A 16,777-nucleotide genomic window follows, 5' to 3' on the forward strand; every position below is an offset into this window, starting at 1 on the left:
ACAGAAAGGCCCATGTGAAGCTTCCTAAAAGCAGAGAATTAGATTGAATTAGAGATTGTACCAGTACTCTAGCTATAGATATTACTAGGGAATAAAAGTGGACACAAAACAATCCCAGAACTACTCCAGCCACTCACCCTCTCTATCAAAATAGAACACGTATATTCCTGAAAAAAAGGTGAAGAGAATGAACAGGATCATGGGAGCAACAAGTGGAAAATAAGTTAGACCACTGGAAAGGTAGTGACTAGAGAAGACCCAGAAAAAGAGGATCAAGAAAATTATCTATCCAGGAAATGAATAACTTGAGGAAAGTTCGGCTTTTAAGCAAAATAAAAGCATAAAGTCACAGGGGAGGCATGGCTGAGCTGAAAAGTCAGCAGGTTGACTTCTAGCCAACATGGGTGACCGAGCTGGGGCAGAAAAATGCATGCTCTAGCTCAAAACATGTGGAGATACTGAATAAAATATCTTAAATATTTTTATTTCTAAAGTTTTTAATTTAGCTCAAAACTAAGAGAAGAAAATACTTAGGCAAGAGAAACAAGGCAGGAAATCAAAATCAGAGGGGTAAGTATAACTGAGACAAAAATAATTCACTGGGGCATTAGGATGGAGAGTAAATCTTAATAGGTGGGGCTAGGATTCTAACACTGACACCCTCACAGGTCCACTTGCTATAGGGTTGAGAGAGTCCAGGATTCAGCTTCCACATTCCCAGTTAACTGAAACTACCTGTATACAACTGGAAATAAAGACATGGTGCCCCATTTCAGAAATGGGACTAGAAGTTCCCTGCATCTCCCCTGCCTGCCCAACTGGCTTAGTGATAGAATGCAAGGACGGATTACCCAATAAGCAAGTTTACTGTAAGCTCGTGTGTACCACACTTACTGGTTAATCCACCCTGTGGTAGGAGCAAGGATGTTTGCCATCCATATGGGGTTCTGTGTGGATTAAAACTTATTGGTGAGAAATTCAGGTATCAGGATTGTGCCATCCATAGATATGAGTTTGGATTTTCAACTATCCATGTGAAATAGGAAATGTAAGCTAGGAAATTAACATAAAACTGATCCAGTCCTCTAGATCCCAATGATGGGGCCAGGCAAAGGCCCATAGGTCATCCCCATGCAGGTGTGCTTCCACAGTCCTTTCACAGGGGCTCACACTGGAATCTACTGCTAAAGATGAGCTCACAGTCAAAAGCTACAAACATCAAAGGAAAGGAATCACCATAAAGGAGAGTCAGTAGACCCAATAAATGGAAGGACTTGGATCCCAAGAATTGGGAAAAATAGAGCAAGCTGAAAGAGATGTTAAAGTAAGTGTAAAAGATACAATTATGCAAAAAAGAGCAACTTTTAAAAAAGATTTTTTGATATAAATTCTATAAATAACATAATCAATGAAATGTAAAAAAAAAAAAAAGACACATGTAAAGTTTACAAAGACAAAGAAAGAGGGTCCAGAGGAATCTGCCCCAGATTTGCAGAGACTAAGAAGGCATAGGAACTAAGTGCAATGTGGGATCCTGGATTGGGGCCAGGACTAGAACAAGGATGTTAGTGGGAAAACGGAAAAGATCTGCATAAATTCTCTGCAGTAGTTGAGTACTGTAGCAATGTTAGTTGCCTAGTTTTGATCACTGTGCCACCATTATGAAAGATGCAAACATTAGGGGAAGCTGGATAAAGATGAATGAAAATTTTTTTGTAAAATATTTTTTGAAGAGTTTTTAACATTATTTCTAAATAAAAAAGTAAAACAAACAAAGCACCATGAGTAAATGCAAGAGATAAAGATGGAGAGACAGGATAGGGTTGGCTCTCAGAGAGCCTCCCGCCCCGTTTTAAGAAGTATAATATGTTTATTCTTTAAAAAAGACCTGCCAAGAAAGAATTCAAAGAGGAGGAGCGATATGGTCAAATCTGCCCTTAAGACAGCCCGCCCTGGCAACGGAGGAGAGCTGATGGGGGAACAAAGACCGGGTCAGGAGGATTCGGACACAGCAACTGAAGGAGAGGAGGGTCCTGTGAAGGATGATAGGAGGTGGAAGGAGGATTTCGTGTCCCTTCAGGGTAGGGGAAGAAGGAGCAAGAAAAATAAAGGGGGGACGGTTTTAGGGCCACCTGCTCTTGTAGCGCTTCGCAGGTGTACCTGCCTGGCTGGGCGCGCGGAGCCTCCAGGTGCTTCCACGGGTGGGGGTGGGCCAGGGCTCGAGAGCCTGGCAGCAGAGTGGGCGGGGAACGTTGGCGCCTCTCAGGCCCAGGACCCACATCCTCTTCCTCCGGCTTTCTCTTCTTTTAGCTGGACTAGCACCAGGAGAAAGCACAGCAGGAGCCCAGCCACCCTCGGCGCCGCAAGACCCTAGGCACCCCAGGTACTCGGACTTTAGGAGCTCCCCCCTAAAACGACTACAGACCCATCAAGGTAGTTCGGATCCTCAGAGGTTGTTCATTCCTGTTCTTTAAGACCCCATCTAGCTTAAAGGAGGATCTGTTTTGTGTAAAGCTTGTTGGAGAATCCAGCACCCGTGAATGGGATACAGCCTTGTCCGTGGCCATCGCTTTGCTTTATGCTGATATCCGCTTTCACACACATACAGACAGACACGCGAGCTAAGCTGGCCCCTGACATCAAATAGGGGATTCTGGCGTCACTGACTGAATAGTTTTGAAAAGTTTATGTTGTCCTCCAGAACACACCAGTGACCTTGTTTTAAAAATCAAATATCTTTGGAGTGGGCAGATCTTAAGAGGGACCGGAGAAAGATCTACATGCATGTTCACAGACAATTAAAATGTGAGCAGATTAAAATATAGAGAGGGCTTCATAATACTTCAGGAAAATGAAGCTATTAAAAAAAAAAAAAAAAAAAAGACCACCAGTAACTGGTAACATTCCTGCCTTACTTCAAGGTTATTGGGAGAATAAGACAGTGAGATAGTCATGCATCAAGCGTAGATCCCAGCAGTGACATTAGCTCCTTCTCTCCAGAGAAGGTGAGAGTGCATCAATGCCTTGTGAAGGGTGCAGCATATTAAGATGATGTTTTAATGCAAAAAGGGGAAAACATGATTTGAATTTCCTCTGAAATGTTTTCTATTTTTCTCCTCTTGTTCATAGGATAGATAAATGGCGAGCAAAAAGCGAGGAGAAGCCCAGTTGCAGGTAGGCATGACACATCCACAATCCTTTACTTGCTGCACTGGTACTTGAAGACCCCTTACAGTGCCTTCCTTTTTGCAGGCTGTCATCAATAATCAAAGCCTGTGGGATGAGATGTTGCTGAACAAAGGCTTAACAGGTACGGGGCTCCCCTGTGTCCCGCCATGCAGGGCCCAGGGCACCCTATCGCATCACAGGACAGACTGAGGTTCCTTCCCTGGCGCCTGAAACCCTGCTACACCTTTGCCCTCCCTCGCCCCGGTGTTGGAATGAGCTACTATTCTAGGTTCTTTGCTCTGTTCTTTCACAAACATTATCTTCTAGTGATCGACGTTTACCAAGCCTGGTGCGGACCTTGCAAAGCAATGCAGACTTTATTCAGAAAATTGAAAAATGAGCTGAACGAAGATGAAATTCTGCATTTTGCTGTCGTAAGAATTTCATTTCCATCAAAAAATTGTTTTCTTGTTACTCAGCGTCTTCTCTAAGTAGCCTCTAACACTTTAAATGTTGTCTTAATTTAAACAACCTTCAAAACAGACAGTTTTTGCCTGGCAGTTTTACATATTTAGTTCTATCGTAGTTGAGATTGAATGTGATTTTTGCCCCTTCCCTGTAATGCTGAGGTTTTTTAGCATGACTGTGAATGTTAGGAAGATATAAAAATGGACACCTGGCTACTGACCTGTTTCCCTAAACCTCACCACATGTTCCGTGGGTGCCCCTTGGAATAAGGGCTGAATATGCTGTTTCCTGAGGAGCCTTGGTGGCACAATGGTTAAGCACTTAACTGTTAACTGAAAGATTGGTAGTTCGAATCTACCAACCATCCTGTGCGAGAAAGATGTGGCAGTTTGCTTCCACAAAGATTAAAATCAAAGCCAAAACCTAACCCACTGCCGTCGAGTTGATTCCGACTCATAGCGACCTATAGGACAGAGCTGAATTGCACCACAGGGTTTCCAAGGAGCAGGTGGTAGGTTAGAACTGCTGACCTTTTGGTTAGCAGCTGTGGCTCTTAACCACTATGCCACCAGGGTTTCCCCATAAAGATTACAGCCTTGGAAACCTAAGGGGCAGTTCTACTCTGTCCTACAGTGTCGCTATGAGTTGGAATGGACTCTATGGCAGTGAGTATGCTGTTTACTGGATGTCGTTGGGCAGGACTCTGGGCACTTACCCAGTTACCAATTTTCCAATGGTAGTGATTTTCCCCTCACTTGGGTGTGCCACCCAGATGTGACAAGGGATTAAAAGTGTCACAGCCAAACTTACCTGACTTCACTGTATTGTCTTGATTTTTCAATTTATCCACATCAAATTACCAGCTGCTTAGAGGTTTCTCATTCAGCGTGGTATCCACCACTGCAAGTTGCTGCTGAGTACCTGAGATAGGCTAATGAAACTGAGGGGCTGAATTTTTTCATTTTAATCAATATGAATTTAAATTTAAAAACTGATACTTGCTTCAGTTATCAGAAAACTTTTAAAGTTGTTTGGGACAACTTGGGTGTGTGAATCAACTTTCTGAGCTGTACATTTTATGAAATCTAAATATCAAGTACTTCTGCTTAAAATTTAGCATCCGAATTGAGATACGGTATAAGTTTAAGATATACACACAGGACTTAGAAGACTTAATAGGAAAAAAAAGTGAAACACCCCATTAATTTATTTTTACATTTTATTACATGTCAAAATGATAATATTTTGGATATATTGGATTAAGTTAAATACGTTATTACTTTTTTGTCTTTTTTTTTTTTTTTTTTACTTTTTCAGTGAGGCTATTAGAGAGTTTAAAGTTATATATTTGGCTCACACCATCTTTCTATTGGACAAAAACACATCCAAACCAATTAGACCTAAGATACAGAAGCAGGTAATTGCTTGCTTATCTGTACTCCTGACCCCTGAAACACATAGTCTCTGATGCAGATGTGAAAGGTCAATCCATTGCATGGCCTCCTGTGAATGGGCTTTCCATGACCTTGTTCAACCTTGATCTTGGGATGATTTGTTTACTGACCTTCACTTGTGTTTGACTCTCCATACCCTTCTTGCAGATACATTCTTTATAGAACTTCTTTTCCTTAGTTCAATGTTAATAACAAGTACTCTAAAGCCTCAAAACTAAATTCTCTCATAATTTTTGTGTTCAAGAGAGAAGAAAAGTGGGCAGCTGTATACGGTGGTTAAATCCTTTTGTCCTGAGCAAAGGGGTTGAGGTCATCTTCTGAGATAAAGGACTTGTCGTTTTCAGCCATTTTCACTCTGTAGAGTCAGGACCACCTGAAGGAGCTGGGGTGTGAGTCTAGATTTGATCACAAGCAGGAAGGAAAACCCAAGTGGGCAGAGTATATGGCTTAATAGGTATAAAAAACCCAAAACCCGTTGCCATCAAGTCAATTCCAACTCATAGCGACCCTGTAGGACAGAGGAGAACTGCCCCATAAGGTTCCCAAGGAGTGGCTGGTGGATTGGAACTACTGACCTTTTGGGTAGCAGCCATCAGCTCTTAACCACTGTGCCACCAGGGCTATAGCCATGCAAAATAGACTAGAGGTTGGCATAAGAAGTTAGTTAAAAAATAGTATCAGAAGGGTCTAAGAGCTGGCAGGTGCATCACAGAGAATCTGGGGTCACAAAACTCTCAGGGATCCTGGCAGTTGACGTTGGGGAAGTTTGCCTGGACGCGGTAAGACTGTAGTTTCACAGGCTAGGGATCGTGGGAATACTCCAGTGTCTAACAGGAAATTGGGCTCAGTGAGGAGAGGCTAACACCAGCAAGGCACATGCCCCCGTGCACCTATCAGACTACCTGCAATGGAACTCGGGCACAGAAAAGTAAGATAAAGAGTCCTTAGATCAGCAGGAAGTATAACTAGATGTTGTACTCCCTGGTGGTCTAGAGTCATCAAATCCCCCTTGTTTATATGAGTTTGGGTAAGAACAAACATGGAGTCTGTGTGGGTTGGATGTGATGGTAGAGACTGAAGAGTGAGTGTTTGGGGGATCAGACTGCAGAGTTTGTTGGGTTCCCATTTCAGCACACCTCAGAGAAGCCCCCAGAAAGGAGGGCTGGTCATAGGAAAGGTGTTGGGGGATAGTATGCTGTAGCTCTCTTCACAGTGGCTCCTGCCAACCCCAGAATCTTTAGGCTTGTGTCCATCCAGCAGTACCAGGCCCACTAGACACAATTCCTCAACCTATAATCCACAAGGCTCAGTTCAACTAATACATCTATCCCACTTGGAAGTGCTAGTAAAGTCTTTACAAAACACGTCCTAGTCCTAACACTAGCACAAGTTGAATTTAACAACAAATAAATGTGTACTATCTCCCAAAATACGTTGACTTCTGTTATGTTTGAGCTTACTGAACATTCACATAGATTGGTGCTATTTTTATGATATGATCGGCTCATAAAGGGTGAAAGAAAATGCATGTATTAGTCTCCAAATCGCCATTGTGAGCAACGCTTGGTGGAGGGGTGCCCTCTGCTGGACATTTTGATTTCTGCAGTTAAACCGAAGAAAGTAACCGTTTCTGAACTTGTAAATTAATGTCCAGAATTAAAATTTACGAGGTCCATTACCTATTAAAAGATTTTTTTTTTCCTGTTGTGGGTTTTTTTAAAGACTTTTTGTACTAACATTAGACCTTATATGTCTGTCTGTCTCATGACACAGTGCCTCTACATATAAAAATTCAATGTTATTTGCAGTAGCTATTACTAAATTTGTAACTCTTAAATAACTTATTTATTATAAACACTGTTATGATGATATTTGGACTACTTTTAAATATAATCTTTGAATTTTCTACTTTAATATTATAAATTAGTATCTTTAAGCCCACTGTTTTTTAAAAGCAGCACTTTTTTTTTCCTAAAAGAAAATCATGTGGAAGCCAATATGCTAAAAAAAAAAAAGAAAGAAAGAAAATTACAATACAGCTGCTCTCTTGCTGAGACAGAGGTAAAGGAGCCTTGACTGGCTTTCCCCTCACTGTCCTCCGTGGCTCTTGAGGAACCTCCTGAAATCCCAGTTTGAAAAACATTGCCCTAGGTTACAATAACAATTCTTAGAGAAGACACGACCACATTTTCTCATTCTGATAGCTGGACCAACTGAAGCTGTGTTAATATGGAAGAAGACACCATTATTTAATAAGTAGTTTTATATTCAATTTAGTATAACTTGAAATGTCTGAGAAAATTTTAAGAAATTTACAAATATGTAGAAATCAAAGAATTTAAAATTGAATGACCAGTTCATTCAAGAAGCATTTAGTAAGCAAAAACTGGTTACCACTGAGCCGCTTCTGACTCACGGCAACCCCGTGTGTCTTAGAGTAGAGCTGTGCCCTGTAAGGTTTTCAGTGGCAAATTTTTCAGAAACAGATTGCCCAAGGTGCTTGTGGATGGGTTCGAACCTCCAGCCTTTTGGTTAGCAGCCAGGCAAGTTAATGGTTTGCACTATCCAGGGACTCCTTTAGTATGGAAGCACCTTATTATGTGTGGTCCTGTGACTGCCACTTGGCAGTGGGGAGAGAGATATCGAGGTGAAGATGAACCACCCTCAATTCATGCACATAGCTTTCCTGCTAGAAGAGGAGAAGAAATGGGCCCAGGTATAACAGTAGTACAACATTGAAAGCGACAATAAGTACCTGAAGAAGGTGCATATAGTGATTTGTGGAGGGAGAGATGATTTGTAGTAGGAGGGAGCAAGACAGACTTCATGGAGGAAGGTTACAGGAGCTGGGCTGGAAAAGCGGGGGGAGACGTCCCAAGTCCAGAAGCAGTAGGAGCCCAGGGAATGAGGAAGGAATACAGAGTGATGTATAGTGAAGATCAAGGATGAGATGAGTTTGACTGAAGGTTGAGCTCCATAAAATGGGACAGGGAGAGGTGAGGTTGGGGCCAAATGGTGCAAGGAGTGAACTGCCAGGATAAGCAATTTGATCATGATGACCACTCTACCATACTCAGAAAATGTTGTAATAAATATAAAGTAAAAATTGTATGCATTGCTGCATTTTTTATCGAATGACTTGGATATACACCTTCTTCTCACTTATTGGAAACCCCGATGGCGTAATGATTAAGAACTATGGCTGCTAACCAAAAGGCTGGCAGTTCAAATCCACCAGGAGCTCCTTGGAAACCCTATGGGACAGTTCTACTCTGTCCTATAGGGTTGCTAGGAGTCGGAATTGACTTGAAGGCAGCAGTGTGTATGGATGATGACCTCCTTATTGGCTATCTCTTTATCCAACATTTTCCCTTTACTATAATAGTAAAAAATCTATAATCTGACTAATTTGTGCATTAACAATGTACATCTGGCAATAACAAACTAGTGGTAATGAATGCTGAGGTGTGAGGCGAGAGTAATGCAGGGCTGAGTCTCAGCGGTTTGACACTTACGTGATATAATTTGGCAGTTACGTAATGATGTAGTAAGCCTCCATTTTGTGATCTGATGTGGTCATTTTCCATTTTCGCATAATGCCAATTTCACATAATGATCTGGTCTTTGGAACCTAACCATGTCAATAAGTGAGTAGAAGGTGTAGTTTCCTTTATTATATGAAATTTTTGCATTTATTTCAGGCAGAAGCTGACAGCGTTGTGACTTTGCAGTCATTTAGAGATAAATGTGAGCCCGTTTTTCTCTTTAGTCTTGTAAGTACAATATTTATACACTCGATTGTGTTATCGGATTCCAATACACGGTAAAAGGACAAGTAGCATTGTAAAATTACCATGGAACTATTTGCTGATAATAGTAATTGTACATTTTTTGTCTTATATTTGCTTATCTATTAATATATTTTATAACTTGACCTCCAGGAGTTCACAATGGATGGAGGAGATTAGACTGCTACATACTGAGTTGATCAGGGAAAAGGAAAATAAGATGGTATTTACCTTTCCTAAGGAAGTAATCAGAGATTTGTACTGTGAGTTATTATTTACAGGTGTGAAAAATTGAAAATTTTACTGAAAGACCCAGAAGGGAATTGGTTATAAATATTCATGCGTAACCATAGAAGAAAATATTCTGCACCATTAAAAAGCATGTCAGAGTATTTACTGACCCCCCCCCCGCTAGCTGCCATGATGTAATGTTTAGTGAAAAAATAAAAAAACAGGGTGCAAATAGTTTGTAGTATGATCACAATTTGGTAATATATATTCCTTTTATCTCTGTGTTTACAAATGCATAGAAAGAAGATAGAATGTGGATTCACCAAAATGTTAGTAGTAGTTTATTATACATGGTGGCACAAACAATTAAGTGCTGGGCTACTAACTGAAAGGTTGGCAGTTTGAACCCACCCAGAGGCATCTAGGAAGAAAGGGCTGGCAATTTGCTTCCAAAAGGTGACTGCCATGAAAACTCCATGGAGCACAGTCCTAGTCTGAATTGACTCAACAGCAATTGGTTTTATGTACGGTGAAAGGGTGCATAATTTAAGGTTTTTTTTTTTTTTAATAATTTTCCGCATCTTCCAAAGGCTGCTTCCTAAAAACAGAGTATTCAGTTAAGTGCTAAGTTGTGTGACACAGGCTGTAGTTGCTCCAAAGTTGCTCCTTCTAATGCTCAGAATTTTCTTTTCCTGACCCCATTCTCCACTACACTTCCTGTGTCCCAAACCGTTTCATGTTGTGACATCTGGAATTGACACAGACAACCCACAAACTTCCCAAGATCTTCAATCACTCCTCGGAGCTTTTGCTCCACCTCCTTGACTTACCTTAAGCCTAGGTCCTTCCCAAGGACGTTTTCTCTGCAGCCTGGAAGTGGTGACCACTTTCTCAGACCTTGTTTCTTAGTGCCAGGAGTGGGATTCCCATGACTGACTTCTTCAGTAACTCCTCCCTTCTTATTAGAGGTCCGTTCTATTTGTGTAAACCTCCTCTTCCACCATCTCACGCCTGTCATTAATTGACTTTCTAACTAGTTCCGCCAATGACTGAAGACTTTGGCAGCTGGTTCAGTCTTCCTCTCCAACTCAAGTCTTGCCATTACCCTGGAGACTTTAGTATCCATGTGGGCAGCCCATACAATATCCTGGCCTCTCAATTCTTGACCTCCTTACTGACAATAAACTTTTCTTCCAATTTCCCATAACCCTTTTGAGCCATCTCCCAATTTATCTCCTTAAAATCACAGCTAAATTTCTCAGAACTCCATTGCTATCTAGTCGATTCTGACTCATAGTCCTATAGGACAGCGTAGAACTACCTCATGAGGTTTCCAAGGAGCGACTGGTGGATTTGAACTGCTGCCCTATTGGCTAACAGCCAAACGCTTAACGACTGCACCCCTGGGGCTCCGTTAAAACTCATTCTAGAAGATGGCATATATATATATGGTTTGGCTTTTTAAATACATACATGTATATAAAACCAAACCTGATGCCATCCAATCAATTCCGACTCAGAACGACCCTATAGGACAGGGTAGAACTGCCCCATAGGGTTTCCAAGGAGTGCCTGGTGGATTTGAACTGGTGACCTTTTGGTTAGCAGCCAAGCTCTTAACCACTGCGCCACGAGGGTTCCATAAATTTCTCAGTTTTCATATTTTTTTCTACTCCATTTTCCCCCTCTCATGAACCCTCAACCCATTCAATCTGACTTCCGTCTGATTATTCCACTAAAATTTTTGTCACTGATATATCCAATTACCACCTTGTTGCCAAATATAATGGATATTCTGTATCTCTCAAATGTATTGAATACCATGTCTATGCCTTCCTTTTTAAAACAGTCACTTCCTTAGGCTTTTGTGACTTGGATTAATCAGTTGCTATCAAGTCATATCTGACTTGTGGAGACCCTATTTGTGTTACAGTAGAACTGTGCTCCATAGGCTTTTCAATAGCTTTAATCTTTACAAGTATGTTGCTAGGTCTTTCTACTGAGGTGCCCCTGGGTGGACTTGAACCTTCAACCTTTCAGTTAGCAGCCAAGCATATTAACCATTTGTACCACCCAGGGACTCCTCCTGGGTGTTACTCCCCTCCATATCCTTTTTAGGTTCACCCTTCTTTATCCAGCCATTAAAGATTAACCTTATCTCTATGAAACCAACATATCCCTGATACCAAAACCAGGTAAAGACACAACTAAAAAAGAATTACAGACCTATATCCCTCATGAACTTAGATGCAAAAATCCTCAACAAAATTCTAGCCAATAGAATCCAACAACATATCAAAAAAATAATTCACCATGGGATTCATACCAGGTATGCAGGGATGGTTCAATATTAGAAAAACAACTAATGCAATCCATCATATAAATAAAACAAAAGACAAGAATCACAAGATTTTATCAATTGATGCAGAAAAGGCATTTGACAAAGTTCAACACCCATTCATGATAAAAACTCTCAGCAAAATAGGAATAGAAGGAAAATTTCTCAAAATAATGAAGGGCATTTATACAAAACCAATAGCCAACATCATCTTAAATGGAGAGAGCCTGAAAGCATTCCCCTTGAGACTGGGAACCAGACAAGGATGCCCTTTATCACCACTCTTATTCAACATTATGCTGCAGGTCCTAGTCAGAGCAATTAGGCTAGATAAAGAAATAAAGGGCATCCAGATTGGCAAGGAAGAAGTAAAAGTACCTCTGTTTGCAGATGACATGATCTTATACACAGAAAACCCTAAGAAATCCTCAAGAAAACTACTGAAACAAATAAAAGAGTTACCCAGAAAATCAGGATACAAGATAAACATACAAAAATCAGTTGGATTCCTCTACACCAACAAAAAGAACATCGAAGAGGAAATCACCAAATCAGTACCATTTACAGTAGCCCCCAAGAAGATAAAATACTTAGGAATAAATCTTACCAGAGATATAAAAGACTTATACAAAGAAAACTACAAAACACTTCTGCAAGAAACCAAAAGAGACTTACATAAGTGGAAAAACATACCTTGTTCATGGATAGGAAGACTTAACATTGTGAAAATGTCTATTCTACCAAAAGCGATCTATAGATTTAATGCAATTCTGATCCAAATTCCAATGACATTTTTTAATAAGATGGAGAAACAAATCACCAACTTCATATGGAAGGGAAAAAGGCCCCCAGGTAAGTAAAGCATTACTGAAAAAGAAGAACAAGGTGGGAGGCCTCACTCTACCTGATTTTAGAAACTATTATACCGCCACAGTAGTCAAAACAGCCTGGTACTGGTACAACAACAGATACATGGACCAATGGAACAGAGTTGAGAATCCAGACATAAGTCCACCTGCATATGAGCAGTTGATATTTGACAAAGGCCCCAACGCAGTTAAATGGGGAAAGGAGTGTTTCTGACAAATGGTGCTGGCATAACTGGATACCCATCTGCAAAAAAATGAAACAAGACCCATTCCTCACACCATGCACAAAAACGAGCTCGAAATGGATCAAAGACCTGAATATAAAGTCTAAAATGATAAAGATCATGGAAGAAAAAATAGGGACAATGTTAGGAGCCCTAATACATGGCATAAACAGTATACAAAACATTACTAACAATGCAGAAGAAAAAGTAGATAACTGGGAGCTTCTAAAAATCAAACACCTATGCTCACTCAACGACTTCACCAAAAGAGTAAAAAGATTACCTACAGACTGGGAAAAAAATTTTAGCTATGACATTTCCAGTCAGCACCTGATCTCTAAAATCTACATGATACTGCAAAAACCCAACTACAAGAAGACAAATAAACCAATTAAAAAATGGGCAAAAGATATGAACAGACACTTCACTAAAGATGATGTTCAGGTAGCTGGCAGATACATGAGGAAATGCTTTTGATCATTAGCCATTAGAGAAATGCAAACTCAAAACTACAATGAGATTCCATCTCACTCCAGCAAGGCTGGCATTAATCAAAAAAACAGAAAATAATAAATGTTGGAGAGATTGTGGAGAGACTGGAACACTTGTACACTGCTGGTGGGAAAGTAAAATGGTACAGCCACTTTGGAAATTGATTTGGAGCTTCCTTAAAAAGCTAGAAATAGAACTACTGTAGGATCCAGCAATCCCGCTCCTTGGAATATACCCTAGAGAAATTAGAGCCTTTACACGAACAGATACATATGCACACCCATGTTCATTACAGCACTGTTTCCAATAGCAAAAAGATGGAAGCAACCAAGGTGCCCACCAACAGATGAATGGATACATAAATTATGGTATATTCACACAGTGGAATACTATGCCTCGATAAAGAACAGTGATGAACCTGTGAAACATTTTATAACATGGAGAAATCTGGAAGGCATTATGCTGAGTAAAATTAGTCAGTTGCAAAAGGACAAATATTGTAAATATAAGACCACTGTTATAAGAACACAAGAAAGTTTGAACAGAGAAGAAAGTATTCCTTGATGGTTAAGAGATGGGGGAGGGAGGAAGGGTGGGAGAGGGGTATTCACTAATTAAATAGTAGATAAGAACTACTTTAGGTGAAGGGAAAGACTACAATACAGGCAAGGTCAGCACAACTGGACTAAACCAAAAGCAAAGAAGTTTCCTGAATAAACGGAACACCTCAAAGGCAGAGTAACAGAGGCGGGGGTTTGGGGACCATGGTTTCAGGGGACATCTAAGTAAATTGGCATAATAAAATCTATTAAAAAAAACATTCTGCATCCCATTCTGGAGAGTGGCATCTGGGGTCTTAAACACTAGCAAGTGGCCATCTAAGATGCATCAATTGTTCTCAACCCACCTGGAGCAAAGGAGAATGAAGGACACCAAGGACACAAGGCAATTACGAGCCCAAGAGACAGAAAGGGCCACATAAACCAGAGACTACATCAGCCTGAGACCAGAAGAACTAGATAGTGCCCGGCTACAACCGATGACTGCCCTGACAAGGGGCACAATAGAGAACCCCTGAAGGAGCAGGAGAGTAGTGGGATGCAGACCCCAAATTCTTGTAAAAAGACCAGACTTAATGGTCTGACTGAGACTAGAAGGACCCTGGTGGTCATGGCCCCCAGACCTTCTGTTGGCCCAGGACAGGAACCATTCCCAAAGCCAACTCTTCAGACAGGGATTGGACTGGACAATGAGATGGAGAGGGATGCAGGTGAGGAGTGAGCTTCCTGGATCGGGTGGACACTTAAGACTATATTGGCGTCTCCTCCCTGGAGGGGAGATGAGAAGGTAGAGGAGGTTAGAAGCTGGTGGAATGGACACAAAAATAGAGAGTGGAGGGAGGGAGCGGGCTGTCTCATTATGGAGAGAGCAATTGGGAGTATGTAGCAAGGTGTATATAAGTTTTTGTGTGAGAGACTGACTTGATTTGTAAACTTTCACTTAAGCACCATAAAAATTAAAAAAAAAAAAAATTGACCTTATCATGCCATATACTTTTGGTAGGTAATTTCCTCCACGATTTCAATTGTCTTCACATATACATCAATAATTCAAGTTTATATTTTCAGCCAAATCTTATACTTTGGGTTCAAGATAGGTTTATCCAGCTGGTGACAAAGATATCTCAAAATGAACTGGTCCAACACCAGACCTCTTCCCCTACCCTATAAAACATTGTCTTCTTCCAGTGTCTCCTCATTTGGCAAATAATACAATTTATCCAGTTCTCAAGCCAAAAATAGGAGAGTCATCCTAGTCACTCCTCTTTATATCACACCCAATCCAAACCATCCCTTGGACCTATCAGACTCACTGCCCAAATCTCCCTTGTCCCTATCTACTTTTTCCATCTCCACCACCATTACCACTGCCGTAGACTGAGCCACCATTGTTTCTCATCTTCACATCTAGAATAATTTCTAACTGCTGTACAAACACTCTCTCTTACCTCCCCCTGCCCCAACTTTTTCTCCATGCAGTAGATAAAGTGATCTTTGTGAACAACAATTCTGCCTGTGTTTAAACATTCCAAGGCCTTCTGACTGCACTTAGGATGAAGGCTGCATCCTTTCTTGTCCACAACTGTCTTCCCACCTATCTCCCCTGGCTGTGGGCCTTTAGCTCATACCAGGCTCCCTTCACTGTCTCTGCTGACCTCACTTACCATATGCCCTTCCAGCTAGGACTTTGCATCTGCTGTTCACTTTACAAAGAATGCTCTTTGTTTTCCTTTTCATCTAATTATCTCTTACTTTAATCATTCATATTTTTAATCCTTCATATATTAACCCAAGAATAACTTCTAATATTTAAAGTACCTCCCCTGGCCTCCTTGACAAGGACAAATTCTTGTAGATTCTCCCAACATTTTGTATCTTTGGTGACTGCAACTGTCATGGTTGCTATTTCACATGTTTGTGTTGTCTTTGTTGTTTAACTAGGTCATATACCAGGCCTGTTATTCCACACCATCATTCCTGATACAGTGCCCAGTAACTAGGTGCTCAGTATATATGTGTTGAAAGATGGATGATAGAGGCATGGTGCCACAATAGTTAGGAGGGTAACATTGAGAGGCCTGTAGAGAATTGTTCAAATTTAATGCAGGGATGCCTCAGGAGAGGTTGCCTGCTATACGTGCTCTTGTAGGGTGGTGAATCCTGCAAAGTGCTGGAGGGTGTTGCCTCATCTTTCGTTGCAGGTGGTCAGACAAATTGAAGGTAGAACTCAAAGAACTGGGTTTACCAAATGGGGACATACTTTCACATTGTTGTTGTTAGCTGCCGTCAAGTCAATTCCAATTCATGGCTGCCTCATCTGTGCAGAATAGAACTGCCCCACAGGGTTTTCAAGGCTGTGACCTTTTGGAAGCAGATCACCAGGTCTCTCTTCCAAGGTGCCTCTGGGTGGGTTTGAAGCACTCACCTTTGGGTTCATAGTCAGTTCTTAAGCATTTGCCCCTCCCAGGGACTCCTTACTTTCACAATGTTGTTGTTAGTTACTGAGTCTATTCTGACTTATGGTAACTCCATGTGTGCAGAGTAAAACTGCTCCATAGGGTTTTCAAGGTTGTGACCTTTTAGAAGCAGACCACCAGGCTTATCTTCCAAGGAGCCCCAGGGTGTGTTCGAGTCACCAACATTTCAGTTAGTAGTCAGTGCTTAACAGTTTGAACTACTAATTACGGTAGCTAAAAGAGGATGGAGGAGAGGAACAGGAAAGGGTAACATAGTCCAGTTTAAGGGTTAATTGTTGACTTTTCTTGAAAATGAACATTTCCTTCATGTTTCATTTTCTCTTGTAGAATGGTAAAATTATTTCAAAGGTTAAGGGTGCAAACGCACCACTTGTTAATGACAGAGTTATTCAGCTCATCAACGAGGAAAAGAAAATTGAAGCAGGTGAAATGGTTCGCCCTCAGGTAATACTTTTAATCAAGGATAATTTTCATTTTAAAAATGTGTTACATTTTTCCTAATTTTATATCTATCTGGGAGTCTAGGTATAGCCTTTCTGGGAAGCCTGTTGACAATGTTAAAATACATATATATCCTTTGACTCAGCAATTACACTCCAATGATTTTCCCTAAGAAGACAGTGACACAAATATAGAAAGGGGTGTTGATTGCAGTGTTGTCTGTATCACTAAATGTTTGGAATCAGCCATCTTATGAGATATTTACAA

The 16,777-nt window shown here is 40.9% G+C and overlaps 1 protein-coding gene across 1 annotated transcript in view; it reads left to right on the forward strand.

Moving 5' to 3' along the window:
* The first annotated feature begins 3,138 nt into the window (after positions 1-3,138).
* The window catches only part of NME8 (NME/NM23 family member 8), a 62,791-nt gene continuing 49,152 nt past the window's right edge, over positions 3,139-16,777 (forward strand). The window contains exons 1-5 of the mRNA XM_003406903.3: positions 3,139-3,174; positions 3,253-3,310; positions 3,496-3,602; positions 8,792-8,863; positions 16,397-16,513. Coding sequence (XP_003406951.1) covers positions 3,139-3,174; positions 3,253-3,310; positions 3,496-3,602; positions 8,792-8,863; positions 16,397-16,513 — 390 coding nt within the window. The remainder of the gene's footprint in view (positions 3,175-3,252; positions 3,311-3,495; positions 3,603-8,791; positions 8,864-16,396; positions 16,514-16,777) is intronic.

This window comes from Loxodonta africana, chromosome 8 (genome assembly GCF_030014295.1).
Source record: "Loxodonta africana isolate mLoxAfr1 chromosome 8, mLoxAfr1.hap2, whole genome shotgun sequence".
NCBI lineage: Eukaryota > Metazoa > Chordata > Mammalia > Proboscidea > Elephantidae > Loxodonta > Loxodonta africana.